At 36.7% G+C, this 14424-nt stretch overlaps 1 protein-coding gene across 1 annotated transcript in view; it reads left to right on the forward strand.

Moving 5' to 3' along the window:
- The first annotated feature begins 386 nt into the window (after positions 1-386).
- Positions 387-14424, forward strand: part of SLCO1A2 (solute carrier organic anion transporter family member 1A2) — a 40546-nt gene continuing 26508 nt past the window's right edge. Inside the window, exons 1-5 of the mRNA XM_058558676.1 lie at positions 387-528; positions 4928-5060; positions 8985-9091; positions 11193-11339; positions 14088-14186. Of these exons, the coding sequence (XP_058414659.1) occupies positions 387-528; positions 4928-5060; positions 8985-9091; positions 11193-11339; positions 14088-14186 (628 nt within the window). The remainder of the gene's footprint in view (positions 529-4927; positions 5061-8984; positions 9092-11192; positions 11340-14087; positions 14187-14424) is intronic.

Raw genomic sequence — 14424 nt, forward strand, 5'->3', positions numbered from 1 at the left:
TCCTTTATTCATTAACATATATGTATTCTTTTGCACTACAGAGAGCATTGTAGTACTGAAGATCTATTTAAATCATTTACTATGTCTTATTTAGAATGACTATTTGTTTCTATGTACATACAAAATGTGCCTATAAAATAATAAGGCTACTATTACCTACAAAATTCAATATTACTACTCAATTAGTCCCACTTTGACTTTTCAAATGGAGAACATGGCATGAAAGACCAGAAGAATAGACCACATTAAAAGTTTCTTGCAAATTGAAGGGTTACTTAAGTTGGAGACAATCAGTCTTGTGACAGAAAATATTTTATCAACAGGTGGCAAACGTATGATTTAAAAATAAATTGTTCACGTGTTTTCTTATACTCTTTTCTCCCTAGATGTTTCTGTTGGCAATAACATGTGCATATGTAGCCAAAACACTATCTGGATCTTATATGAATTCCATGCTCACACAAATAGAGAGACAATTCAACATCCCAACATCTCTAGTTGGATTTATTAATGGGAGCTTTGAGATTGGTAATGAATTATTTTTGCATTACTTCTTTTTGTTTTATTTTATCTATTGAGTTTGAATTTTATTCTTATTTGCTGCTTTAGGTCATTTAATCTGACTGAGTAATATGTTTTCTAAAATGAATTGAATAGCTCAGCTAACTTTGGAATATGCTTAGAAACAATTCATTTAAACATTAACTCTGAATAACACTTAAATATTGCCACATATACCACCACAGGACTTTTTATTCTAATAGTTTTTTGCTTATCTAGCACGGGTAGCACAATATTTAGAGTGTTTATTCTTAGCGTATCATTTGATAACCCTTAAGGGCTCTATCTTCATACTTAGATGATACTATGGAAAATAAAGGAATCTGTTTTTCAAAGGAAAAAAACAAATATTTTTCTTCTCTGGTTGTTTCTGGGAGGTTGACAAATCTCCTTTCTAAATGAAGAGGGAAGAAGAAACTGTTTTCACATCTCCCTGTATTTATTCCAGAAACAGCCTCTAGAAAAGAATGAAGTCTATTCTTAGGCTCTGATTTTTGTGGGTGACTGGGAAGACGGGTGGACAGAAAGCAAGAATGAGAGAGAAAGATTTCTCCTGTGAACAAAGCTACACAGAAACACGAATGGCACTCCTTTATAATTTTATAGTGGCTTCCACTTCCTTCAAGGTGAAAGTTGCCCTTAATATATTTAATTGGTATCTGAAAGATAAATCAGAATTGAGGAGAGGCAAAACTGAAATAAGTGATGCTTGATCTTGTCTCCTAGTGTTCAACTCTCTCAGACCTTACTTTGTACCACTTGTGTGCTAGATCCTGGTGAGGGAGTTAGAAGCCACTCCTCATATAATCCTTGCATGAATTCAACTCACAGTCTAATGGAGGACATATACGCAAAATAATAATTTTAATTGAATGCAGTAAGTTTGGTGACATAGGTATATGCAAGGTCCTATAGGAACACAGAGAAGGGACACAACCTCACGTAGGGAAGATAGGCTTTTGAAAGATGAAGATTCCTCCAGACGAAGAAACAGGGTCATATGTGTGAAGACAATTCCAATAGAACAAGAAGTGTAAGGGTGAGATAGCATAGTAGCTTGTGTGGGGAGCAACATTCAGCCCAATATTATTGGCTTGCCAAGCTTAAGGTGGAAATTATTAGGATATAAGCCTGGAGAAATGGGCAGGGGTGAGAAATGGGCCATGGAGAGCCTTATGTGCTTGCTATGGAACTTACCTTTTATCCTTTAGGTAATGGAGGGTCACTAAGAGATTGGCAGGAGTTATCAATATTTCTGTGCCAAGGACCTCTTTGGCAATCTGATGCTATATGAATTCAGAATAATATTTTAATTGCACCAAATAAAAACCATAAGAGTACAAAGGAAGCCCATTATATTGAAATAAAATTAACAAAATATTAAAACAACTTGTCAGCTATTAATATTTGTTCTTTTTATCAGTACCTTAAATAACAATGTCTACACTAATTTTGAAGGAATGATTAGTGTCAATAATATTTGAGGTATCTGCAACAACTACAATGTCATATGCAAATATCTGTAACTTCTATTGGTGATAAAATCCTAGGTACTGCTAATACAGCTATAGCTTGTGCCTACTTTCACTGTCAAAGGAAATGCTAATATTTAGTTAAAAGTTAGTAAAAATAAAGTTGCAATTTTTTTTCTCACTCAAGTTCATGGAATTCCTGATTTCTATCCATGGACTCCTTTGGGGTTTATGAACTGCAGATCAAGAACCCCTGTTAAAAGCAAAGGATAGATTTGCTTTTTAGAAGGCCTATGCTTGTGGCTGTGTTGGGGATTGATTTGAAGGTGGCCAACCAGACTGGGTCAGAGAGGATCCTAGTAGGCCAATGCAAAAGCACAAGGGAGAGCTATCTGAGCCTGAGCCAGGATCATACTGGAGCACGAGAAGAGAAGAGAGGACTTAAGGAATGTAGGACCTAATATGTATATTAGGAATAGAGAGAAGGTGACCTAAGAAATATTTAGGAGTTAAATTCCAGTGACAGTTTGGATGTGGCAGAACAGGAAACCTGAGGCATCCTCAGGTTTACAACTTGGGCAGTGGAGTGGATAGCAGTGCTGAGACAGACATAGGGGAAAAGAACCAAGATTATGGTGGTGGCTGTAGGGACAATGATGAGTTCTGTTTAGGCAAATCGTTTGTGGTAGTACCAGTGAGACTTTTGGGTAGCGATGTTAACATTGCAGTTATATGAGTCTGAAGCACTGCGCAACTGTCTGGGCTGGAGCTATTGATTAGTAAGAGTATGGGGGTTGTTAAAACTAGAGAACAGATGAGGCTATTCAGGGAGAGGATATAGGTTAACAAGTACAATGGACAAAGAATGGGTCCCTGATGGGCACCAATGTTTAAGGCACAGGTAGAGGAAAAGGAACCCATAAAAGTGTTAAGAGAAGGAATAGTCAGAGAATAAAGAGGGGAAACAGGAGAGAATGGTATTATAGATGCTGAGAGAATAGAAATTTCCAAAAAAGAACATTTGTCAACAGCATCAAAAGTATTAGAAATGTCCAGTTGGACAAGGATGGAAAGCTATTCGCTGTGTTTTATAATATGGAGATAATCGATTATCTTTGCCAGGGCACTTTCAGCTGAAGAGTAGATTTAGAAGCTAGAAAGCAGGGAGAGAGCAGTGACTTCAGGAGAGAATGGGAGGGAAATAGGGAAATCTGTGAATACAGATGAATGTTCTGGGAAGTTTGGAGAGAAACTAGAGAATATCTGCAACTAGAATGCAGTAGAGAGGGAGAGGCTTAAAATATATCAAAGGGATTTTAATTATTGGAGTAAGTTTGTGGAGAGAATGGAAGTGCCCAGGTGGTTTGTTTGACCCTGGATGGTCAGATGGGCACCACAATCTCTAAAACCAAAGGAAGGTGGTAAGGCCAAAGGGTGGGAAACTCAGATAAATACCTTCATGTTTGACTGCCCCAAATTTCTTGACAAGGTAGAAAATATTAACTTATGGAAACTGAGTGTTGAAAGGTGGCTTGAGGAGAATGATGAAGATCTGAAATAGTTGTTGAGGGGAAAAAGAGAGGTAATTTACAGATGCCAATAAAAGTATCACTTTGATTACCTTTCCCCAGTAATTTTACAAGTAGTGTTCTCCAGACCTTTGACAAGAACTTACCTGTCTTTTCCCATCCCCTCTCATGATGATTATTTTACTAACAGAGCAAGGCAATTTGAAAGATGAACTCATCCTTCCGTAAGGAGGGAAATCTCCTCCTTCCCTTCCCTTTCAAAAATAGATATGGATTTCAAACAGTGGCCTTCTGGAGACACTACCTTCAACATGGATGGCTTTGATGATGGGGATTTTAGAAACCTAGAAAGGCCAGTGTCGCTGCCATGGCTATAGAGGTGGAGCACTCTCCACATAAAATAATATAGGGCTGATATCTCTTCTACTTACAAGATAGACTAGAGAGAAACAGAGATGGAAAGAAAAGTCTTCAAAATATACTCCACCGCTTAGAAAATTATTAACTCCTTGAGGAAGAGTTTTTTCAATTTTTATAATCTTTGAGCCCATCATAGAGACTTTCCTTATACATAGTAGGATTGGATAAATATTAATTATTGATTAAAAATGTATAATTTGAGAACTTATGCATGTGTCACTCTTTCAACCCTTTATTCCATACTCTTCAAGGGACTGTCCATCAGAATAGGGCCTCCTCAATTAGTTTCTTTATCCTAAAACATGGGGATACAGTTTTTACTGAGTTATTTACTCCTCAAATCCAGACTTCTCAGATCTGGTTGGAGAAACAGAGATCCACTGTTTTTTATCTAAGGAAAGAAGTAGAAATAAAAATAGATCTCTGGCTTGATTATATTGACCAATACAAAGTTATATTTGAATTATGAGTTATAAAACATGTATCTGTCTGGATTTGACTTTTGCTTTTCTTTTCAAGCATAGAAAAATGTTACAGTATTCTGTGGAGCAGACATGGAGAGAGAGGCCAGAGGTGACATACAGGCTGACACCTACTTTTGCATCCCATTTCCTAAGGCCAGATAATCACAAATAGAGCCAATAAAATTTCCCAAAACAATTCTTCAGTCCCTTTCACTGGTTTCTCTTCCTCTGCCCTCTTTAAATGTTGGTGTTCCACAGAGATATGTTTATATATTTGTTGCCATTGTGAAACAGAGCCCTCTTTCAGTGCAGGAATTGTGTCTTATTCATTTATAACTTCATGCATCCCTAGCACCAATCCCAGTATTTGAGATATTTATTATATGATAAATGTTAGATAGCAAATGATTGGGTGAGGCCGTTAATTAGGACTTGTTCATACTTATTGAAATATTCACATTTTGTCTCAATTTTTTCCTAGGAAATCTTTTGTTGCTTATATTTGTGAGTTATTTTGGAACCAAACTGCATAGACCTATAATGATTGGTGTTGGATGTGTGGTTATGAGCCTAGGGTGTTTCTTACAATCACTACCTCATTTCCTCATGGGCCGGTAAGTATTCTAGTCTCTGATGACTTTTCAGGTTCAACTTACAGCTGTAGGAATTGAAGCTTGGAATTTCCTTTCTCAGAACAATGCTTCCCATTAGAGTGGGAACTAATGGGAACTACAAGGTGCAGATTCTGTTCTGTCAGTCTGTTTTGTGCTCTTGGTTGCCTGGCTTCCACTTACATAGTCATATTTTGTCAATTTTGAAATGGATATTTGGGACAACTCTCATGGTGTTGAGACTGATGATAAGATTCCTAGGATCTGGCAAATCTGGGATTACTCCTTTCTTGGGACTATTCAGACACTTCTAATTATAGTTGAGATTCTGTTTAATTGTAGGTCATGAAGAGACCCAGTCTGAATGTTGACTTTTATTTTAATTTTTACCGAAGTAATATGTCTACAAAGTTGTAAAAATAAAATTATATTGAAAGGCTTATCTTGAAAAAAGAATTGTCCCCTGCCCCTTCAACATTGCCCATATTACTGCTTTCTAGAGGCAACCACTCCCAACTCTTTTAGCTGTTTCTTCTGCTTTTTGCTTCCATATTTCTAAATGAATCTTTATCCTGTTAGTTTTTGATACTTTAGTGTGATGTAATATATATGGACTTCCTACTATAAACTCATATTCACTATTTTAATGTGTTTGACTATGGAAATATTTTTTATATTTCAGCTAAACCATGCTATTGTCGTTCCTTTCTTATATCACTTTTTATTTTCCCTGGATTTAATAATTGCCTCATTTTTTATTTGATTTTCTTTTTATATCTCACTAATCATCACCAAACTCTCTACTGGTAGGGCAATGTCTTCTCAATACACTCATACATATCAGAGGGTTTTATTTTTGTCTTGGAGATACGTCTCCTGTCACCATCAATTCTTTGTCTGCAATCTGAACTGGGAACTCTCTAGGCCTGCTGCGTGGCTGCTTCCTTCGGATTTTACCTCAATGTTATCCTCTGGCATTTGCTTTGCCTTTGTCTTCCATTCAGTTACTTATTTCCTAGGTATCATATCTTCTGCTTTCCTTTTCCACTCTCACTCCTTTCTATGGGAAGTGTAATCTAATGGGTTTCTGAGAAAGTGTATAAGGGAAATAAAAAGTTATAAACATCTGAAAATATGCATATTCTACTCCCACATGTGGTTGATAGTTTGGCTGGTATAATGTTCTAGGTCGGAAATATTTTCCCTAGGGATTTTGAAGACATCAGTCCGATGTTTTCTAGCTTCCAGTGTTACTCTTGAGAATCCTATGCCATTCTAATCCCTGTGACCAGTTTCTTTTCTCTGGAGCTCTTGAAATTTTCTTTTAAGCTCCAGAATCTGAAGTGATGATAATTGTCTTGGTATAAATCCTTTTTCTCAATTATGCTGGGCGCCTTTAATCTGGACATTTGTAAAAGTTACTTCTATTATTTCTTTGATAATATCACCCCCCTACCCCTCTATTTTCTCTTTCTAGAACTTCTACTAGTTTTTGAAATTGTTACATCCTAAATTAAGCTTATATTTTTCTCAGTTTCTTTTTTCCCCATTTTCTATCTTCTTGTCTTCTTGTGACTTTTGGGGAGATTTCTTTATCTTCCAAAACTTTGAATGGATTTCTAACTTTTGCTATCATGTTTTTGAGTTTCAAGGACTCTTTTGTACTTTGAATGTATCTTTTTAAGGAATATCTTGTTCTTCTTTCAAGAATGCAATGTCTTGGGGCCGGCCAGGTGGCGCAAGCAGTTAAGTGCTCGCGATCCACTGTGGCTGCCCAGAGTTCGCTGGTTTGGATCCTGCGCGCGCACCAACGCACCACTTGTCAAGGCATGCTGTGGTGGTGTCCCATATAAAGTGGAGGAAGATGGGCATGGATGTTAGCCCAGGGCCAGTCTTCCTCAGCAAAAAAAAGAGGAGGATTGGCAGATGTTAGCACAGGGCTGATGTCCTCACACACACACAAAAAAGAATGCAATGTCTTTTTCCATCTACATTTTCTTCATCTATCTTCATTGTTTCTATTTCCTTCAAGTGTACCATTTTTTTATTTGTTTTGTTTTTTATGTTTACTGTCATAGACTTCCCTCACATATCTGGTGGATCTTGGTTATCTAGTCATATTTAAGAGAGAGGAAGAATAACAACAAGCTAACTGGAAGTTCTGTGTACATGTGTAGGACTTGGTTAATGGAAGACTTCTTCATAGCACAGGGACTGGCTGTTTTTTAGATGGCTGATAACTGCCTATAACCTGTTAGTTATCTTAGGCAGGGATTCTACAGTCTGTTGCCTGAGAGGTGGAAGCTTGGCTATCAGCCCGGTGGAAAGGGGAATCTGACTTTTTAGTACGTAGATCATTTTTTTTTTTTTTTGCTTTTGGCTTCCCCATTCTCAATGTGCCTGTTCTGACTCTCCAGAGTCAAAGGCCATTTTCAGTTAGAATGGCAGAGGATGTCTATAAGGGTCTGACTGCTCCTTACACATACTTTAAGCCAATCATGTTGGTTTTTGGATCATGCCCACCCCCACATTTAGAAGTATCTTATATCTTCCCTGGAACTTCCCAGGGGTGTGTGGCACAGGTTTGGCTGCTCCCCTGTGGGCACTTACGATTGTGTTTCTCTTATCGACTAATTCAGTGACCACTCAGTTATCTGCTTTCCCATTTTCAAAATCTTATTAGTCTTTCTTCTTATCAAATCTTCCATTCCTTGTGGAATGGAAGAATGGAATCCTTGTGGCATTATGCCTTTTCATTTTCCATTTTAAAATCCATTCACTGTCATTTTGCTGATGTTTTGAGGATGAAAGGACTTTGAATGAGTTATTGGGTTTTAATGGATAAGTTAAATGAGAAAGATATGTTATCTTCTCATGGCTTTCTGAAGGGATCAGAAGTTTCCAGGCAAAGAGTTTTTACTGTCCTTTTATTTCCTATCCTGTCCAAAACAACATAAAGTAATACTCAGCTATTATTTACGTTTCTTTCCACTCTCTATCAAACGTATTATTTCTTTGTCCAAAGCTGGCATATCTCATTGGATCACGGGTATGGAGACAGAAGCCTTTGTTCACAGTTCACAGTAAAACTCTATGGGCATGACTGGGCGATTGTTCTAAGGGGAAGTTATTTTGACCCTTTTCATGATGTTCTAGAGCATAGAAATTAGGGCTATTGGTGACATCCAGGCATAACACTCTTTAGCTTATTTGGAACTCAGAAGGGCAAATTTTCTTTTGGCTTTCTCTTATCTTATAGAAATATAGAAACCAACCCAGCATAAATTCTAACAAAGAGAGACTTAGCAGGACATATTTTCCTCCATTGTTGAAGCACGTAATTTACTTTCTGAGAAAGGGCATATGGATCTTGTGATAATTTGCGTAAGGTAAATGGTCGCAGTGTATTAACTCTTTTGTTCTTACGAGAAGAGAAAAAGTCATTACATTGTGCTGTCACAGTGTTTGTTTTGATTCTCAGGAAGTGAGGGTATATTTCTTATGAGCAAACCTCAGAGAATTCAAAGTTGGAGACTTGTTTTATTGTGTTGTTTCCCCCCAAAGCCTTTATCATCTTAATTATACTTTGTGGAGTCTATTATTTTTCTTAGTTTTTGTTCCTGATACCACAGTAATTGTTTCCAGGAAATGATCACCTAAAAACTACAGAATGTTGATGTTAGGTAATCTAAGATGTAGATCATTCACCTGCAGATAATTGAAAGCTAGCCATCAATAGATTGCACATTTACAGCGAGTGGCAGATTCTTTTTGATGATATTATGATGATTAAGTGGCAAAGATGAAAAGATCTACTTTACTGGATTTGGATGTTTTGTCTTAAGTGAAGCAGGAGTAATCTGCACAATGCTCACATTGTCCTCATTGGCTCCTTAACACAAACATGTTTTCCCTGTGTTCATACAGATATGAATATGAATCTACAGTTTCAGTTTCAGGCAATTTGTCCTCAGACAGTTTCTTGTGTGTGGAAAATGGAACCCAGATTTTCAGACCAACAGAAGATCCATCAGGTTGTCTACTTCATTTTATTGCTTTCTGTTCAGTGAATTTGTAACTGAACGCTCTCTGAGTGGCTTTGAATGAGTTACTGGGTTTGGTTAAGTGAGTAAGGTAAATGAGGAAAAGATATTTTCTTTTTTCAGGGATTTTGGAGAAGATCATGGGGGAGACTAGGAATGAGGATAATACACAATGTTATTCCTCTTATACTTGAATATACTTATTAAGACTGCCTTGTCTAGTCTTTAAAATCCTTATTTAAAAATGAGGCAAAGTTATCCATTCAAAGACTACTGTAGAGTTAATTCCATGGAGGAAAAGTTTTAGAAGAATAGATTTATACTGATGATTTGGTCTATACAATTACGTAAATAAAATACAGATATAAACAAAGTTCAAAAGATTTTTGTTTTATCACTGATCTTCTGTAGAAGAGAAAGCAGGTAGGTATGCTATAGTTCTGATTTACTCTATTCTCTTTCTGCTGAACTAGGAACTTGTCATTCTGCCTCACTTCTCTTTCTTTACCAGAGACATTACTTTACAGTCCAACACAGTAGTGGTGCTTCTTCTAGCTTGCTTTAGTGCCAGAAAATCAACGTGCTGGCCTCTGCCTCTTCGTGTGCTAAGGGGTCTATATAATCTTCTGGTGATACTTAGTCTGGAGGTGACCCTGTTGACTTAGATCAGAACTACTCTTCCTGTGATGGGGACATTTTTATGCTAGATTCATGTCAGTGGAAGCTACTGTGGTCCCTAAGGCTGAGAATTTCACTGCCAGCATGGAATCAGAAGGAACCAAAATAGTCTCAGGGGGTGTAAGAATAGCTGTCTGAGAAACTCTAAGCCAAAGGAACCCCCTGGGGAAACAAAGGAAAACAGTGGCATCAACAGTGGCCTGTGTTCTTTCCTTGGGCTGACTTTTGCCAAAGACTGACTCAGATCCTATTTCCTATATTTTTATTTTTTTAAAAAATGTGCATTGTAGTAGATAAATCAAAAGCTCCCCAGTCCAGTGTATTTCCAGGAAAGTACACTGATTCTTTGATCATCTGATGTTTTTAGTTTTGCCCTAGAGTGGGCCTAGAGTTCCTCTATGATCTCCAGACACAAATCATTGTGCTCACTATGGGAAAAATATATGAACCTCCAGAAATGAAGACTATTATTTTTCTGGACTTGGAATGACTGAGAGATAGACCTCACAAAAAATTTCCACACCCAGCTATGCTCAGTACCCTCACATCTGTGGGTGGCACCTGGCCAGCTTATAGGAGATGAGAATAAGTTGTCATTCACTGTCCTGAAAACATGACCCCACAGAGCATCCTCTGGCTTGACAGTTATTTTGGCTTAGAACAGAAATGTCAAAAAGGTAGATATAAGTCTTCAGAGATTTACCTATCTTCCTCCCTTTCGATTCTCTTTGGCCTAGACTTTGTTATTCTACTAAGTAGCTGCTGGTCCAAGGATTGGGGTGGATTTCTTTATTAAAGTTATTCAGTGATTACAGTATACAGTAGGATTTATAGAGAAAATGTGATTACTACTCAGTTAAATATTTTGAGTTTCCATAAGTAATTAGAGCTGCAGAGAATTCAAACTTCAGTGAGACTCTTATAAATGTAGCATCAATTCTAGGGAGAGATATGTGTGGAGTTTTTTTCTCTCCCCAAAGTTAGTATAGAAATGAGCTAACACTCATAGCAGCTAACTAGGTTCAGTAGTTGCTGGTAAACTAGCTCTCTGGAGGGAAAAAGAAGCCCTGATTTTTACTGTTTGCCAATTTCTGTGGTGGAAATATTCCCATCAAACTACCAATGTGTTGTCACTAAACACTGATTTGGGAAGAGATATGTATACTCATCTCTCCCAACCCAGTAGAAACTGGCTCCAGTATACCACTTACACTTGGCCATACCTAAGCACTCTGCCAGAAGATGCAAGAGGGATGGCCCAATGATTCATTGCCGGCATAGTAATATAAATTGTTGACACGGTGCCACGGTCACTTAAGAACTGTAAAATGCTTACCAAAAACTTAGAATTTAAGCATCGCTAATACTTCATTACCAAAACACTAATGCAATGTCTTTTTTTCTTTTAATGCAGAATGTGTGAAGGAAGTTAAATCATTTATGTGGGTGTATGTACTAGTAGGAAATATTATACGTGGAATTGGTGAAACTCCCATCATGCCATTGGGTATTTCCTACATAGAAGATTTTGCCAAATCTGAAAACTCTCCTTTATATATTGGTGAGTTTGAAAATCTGCCTTAGCCTCTTTTCAGAATAGTAAGTTCTTCAAGGGTGGATATTAGTTATTTATTTGGACTCTTAGTGATTTCCAGAATGATGAGCAGAGTGTCTTGGCACAGTTGGCCATCAATAAAAGTTTGTTGAATGGAGAAATTACATGCTAACTCCAAATAAACCCTTTGCTAAATCTGCTTTTTCCTATTAAAAATACCACTAATCTAGTGCCCCTGGAGTTCTTTTTGATGCTTCCATTTCCTTGGAACCACTCTATATCCAATCCGTTAAGAGATCTACCAATGTTTTCTCTAAAATATCCATCACATTCAAAACTTTTCTTACTATTTTCATTACCTCTATTTTTGTTCAGGTCTTCATTACTTCATCTGTAGATTATTATAACTTCTTTATTGGTTATTTTATCTCTAGTATTTTCTTTTTACCAATTTCCTATAAACATTCTTGCAGAGTAATTTTTCTCACACATTGTTTTAATTATGTCTTCTCTACTATGTTCATGAAACATACTGACTCTTTATTTATTAAATCTGATCTCTCCACTTATTACTCATAGCTATACAATCAATTTATCTATTTAATTTCATATATAGTTTCTCTTCATCACAATCTCTCTATATTAGTCAAGCTTTTTCATATTTTTCACAAATATTCATCTTCATACTTTTGATTATGTTTCTTGAAATTTCCTTCTTCAAAATCTGTCAGTGTCACCTCCCACAATAGCCAACTTAAGATCCACCTTCTTATCTTGTCGTCCAATCTCCTAAATATTCTTAATTTGTTATGCATAACTTGCTTCTATTCTTTAGTTGTTCTACCTGTTGTTGGTTATAAAATCGTAACTTTGAGTATAGGAACAGTTTGCTATTAATGTAGACATATCTTCCAAAAAACCAGAAAAGTCAAAGAGGGTGAGAGAAGATAGGAACAGAACTACACATAGTCCAGATAGATTAAAATATTTAAGATAATCATTACCCTCCAGTAACTTTTGGCACTTTTTGGTGACTAGCTGATTTTGCAATAATCTTTTTCAGTATTTTTCTATTCAGCCCTTTCAAATTCCTTCTCATTCTTATATTGGAAGAATACAAATGTTCACCTGCAATAAATTAACAAACACCTTGTTAATTGTATGTATTTCTCTATTCAACAAATACCATGGTGTATAATACATAGAAATAACTGTGATAGTTTCTATATGTATTAAGATAAATAAGACATGGTCAACATAAGATTTAGTATATAAACAACCACATAGTTATAAATCAGTGAAATTTGATAAGTATGTGTGTGTATAATTAAATTTGAAAAAATTACATTAAATTTGAAAAAAATGAAATAAATATGTGTGTGCATAATTAAGTAACCATAAATCAACTGGCTGTGCAGCAAGGAAACAGTTCCACATATGGCTCTGGAGTTTAGGAGAAAACATAAAAGTTAGATATAAAGTTTGAGAATCATCTATACAGGGACCATAAACGAAAATGAGCGTGAGAAATGAGGTTGCCATGGGAGGCCATATATATAGTGAGAGGTCCTAGAATAAAATTCTAGGGAACACTTCTACTTAGTGAGTACAGTAGGGGGAGGAAAAATCAGAGAAGGAGTACTCATAGGGGAAAAAGTAAAACAATAAATGTATAGTTTTGTGAAAGTCTTACAAGGAAAATGTCAAAAGAAAGTTGACTGGCAATGTCAAATAACATGGAAAGGTAGGAGGATGGAGACCAGAAAAGGACATTGGATAAGTTACAGAGATCACTGTTACCATCTGAGAGTATTTTGAGTACAATGTGGAAAGATTTGAGTAGAGTGAGTGAGTGGTGAGGAAGTAGAGGCAGAGTATAGTGAAAAGAAAGAGAGCAGAGTGGATTTGAGATATTGTGGAAATCAGTGGATGGGAGAAACTGAACAAGCACAAGAGAGGGAGTGTTTGGTTGAGCAAGACCTGAGAGAACACAGAAGGGGCTGGCATCAAGAAGTCAGGTGTGTATAGTGTCGCCCAGCCTATAGAACTGCAGAGAAGGCAGAGACAATGGGTGAGGACATATTTCGAAGTAAAGAGGAAGAAAGTTGAAGAAGCTCATGTCTGGATTTTCAGTGAGCAGGGAGGGCTCAGCATAGATTCTGAATTGTAAACAAGTCATGAGATAGCTGATGATGAAGTTCCAGATGAGCAGGAAGTCAAGTGAGGCCAGAGGGGACTGATGGAAACGGAAGATAAGAATGTGGAGGATAAGAAAGGAGATCGTGGTGAAGAGAAGTTTCGATAATAGTGAGGACACAGCCAGACGAAGTTTCAAATTGAAGATTTGGGAGTGAAGCTTTCCGAGGACTATGCCCTAAGAAATTTATCATAACATGGTATTGCTTTAAAATTCCTCTAAAAATGTGATTCTGGAAACCATCAAAACAATCTTGCTCTATATTGTGGCTTTGTGAGTAGCATGATCTCAGCTTATGCTGCTGCAGCAAATCTTTACCTGTGACCCCAGCATGAAAGAGAACTTGAAGGCCTAGAGAAAGTGGCTTTAAGTTATGAGGCTCCTTTTTCAACATTTACAGAAAAAACCCTTGTCACTTATGTGTACACAAGCTTAATTTTCTTATAAATTGAATATCTAAAGCAAAAACAACCCAATTTTCAGACTCTACACAGAATTAGAACTCTTTATGTGGGTATATAACTGAACTATAACTTTATATTTTCCTTTATTTTTAGGGTTTATAGAAACAGGAGCTATAATTGGTCCTCTGATTGGACTTTTGTTAGCATCATTCTGTGCAAATGTTTATGTTGACATTGGATCTGTGAACACAGGTAATGAGTCACATCTATTGCTATAGTGTCTAGAGTACACAGGTCATCTTCAGGTTCATAGTTAATAGTTAATCATAGTTAATCATAGTTAATCATTGCCTTACGTGACCCTCAGTTAGAATATCTCCACTTTCACTGAGCACTCTAAAGTGGAGAAGTTCAAATAGTTTTTCAAATATTTCAAACCAGAGAGCAGGAGAGCAAGATAAAATGCTGATCTTCCGACTCAAAATCCAGT

This window comes from Diceros bicornis, chromosome 17, assembly GCF_020826845.1.
Source record: "Diceros bicornis minor isolate mBicDic1 chromosome 17, mDicBic1.mat.cur, whole genome shotgun sequence".
Classification (NCBI taxonomy): Eukaryota; Metazoa; Chordata; class Mammalia; order Perissodactyla; family Rhinocerotidae; genus Diceros; species Diceros bicornis.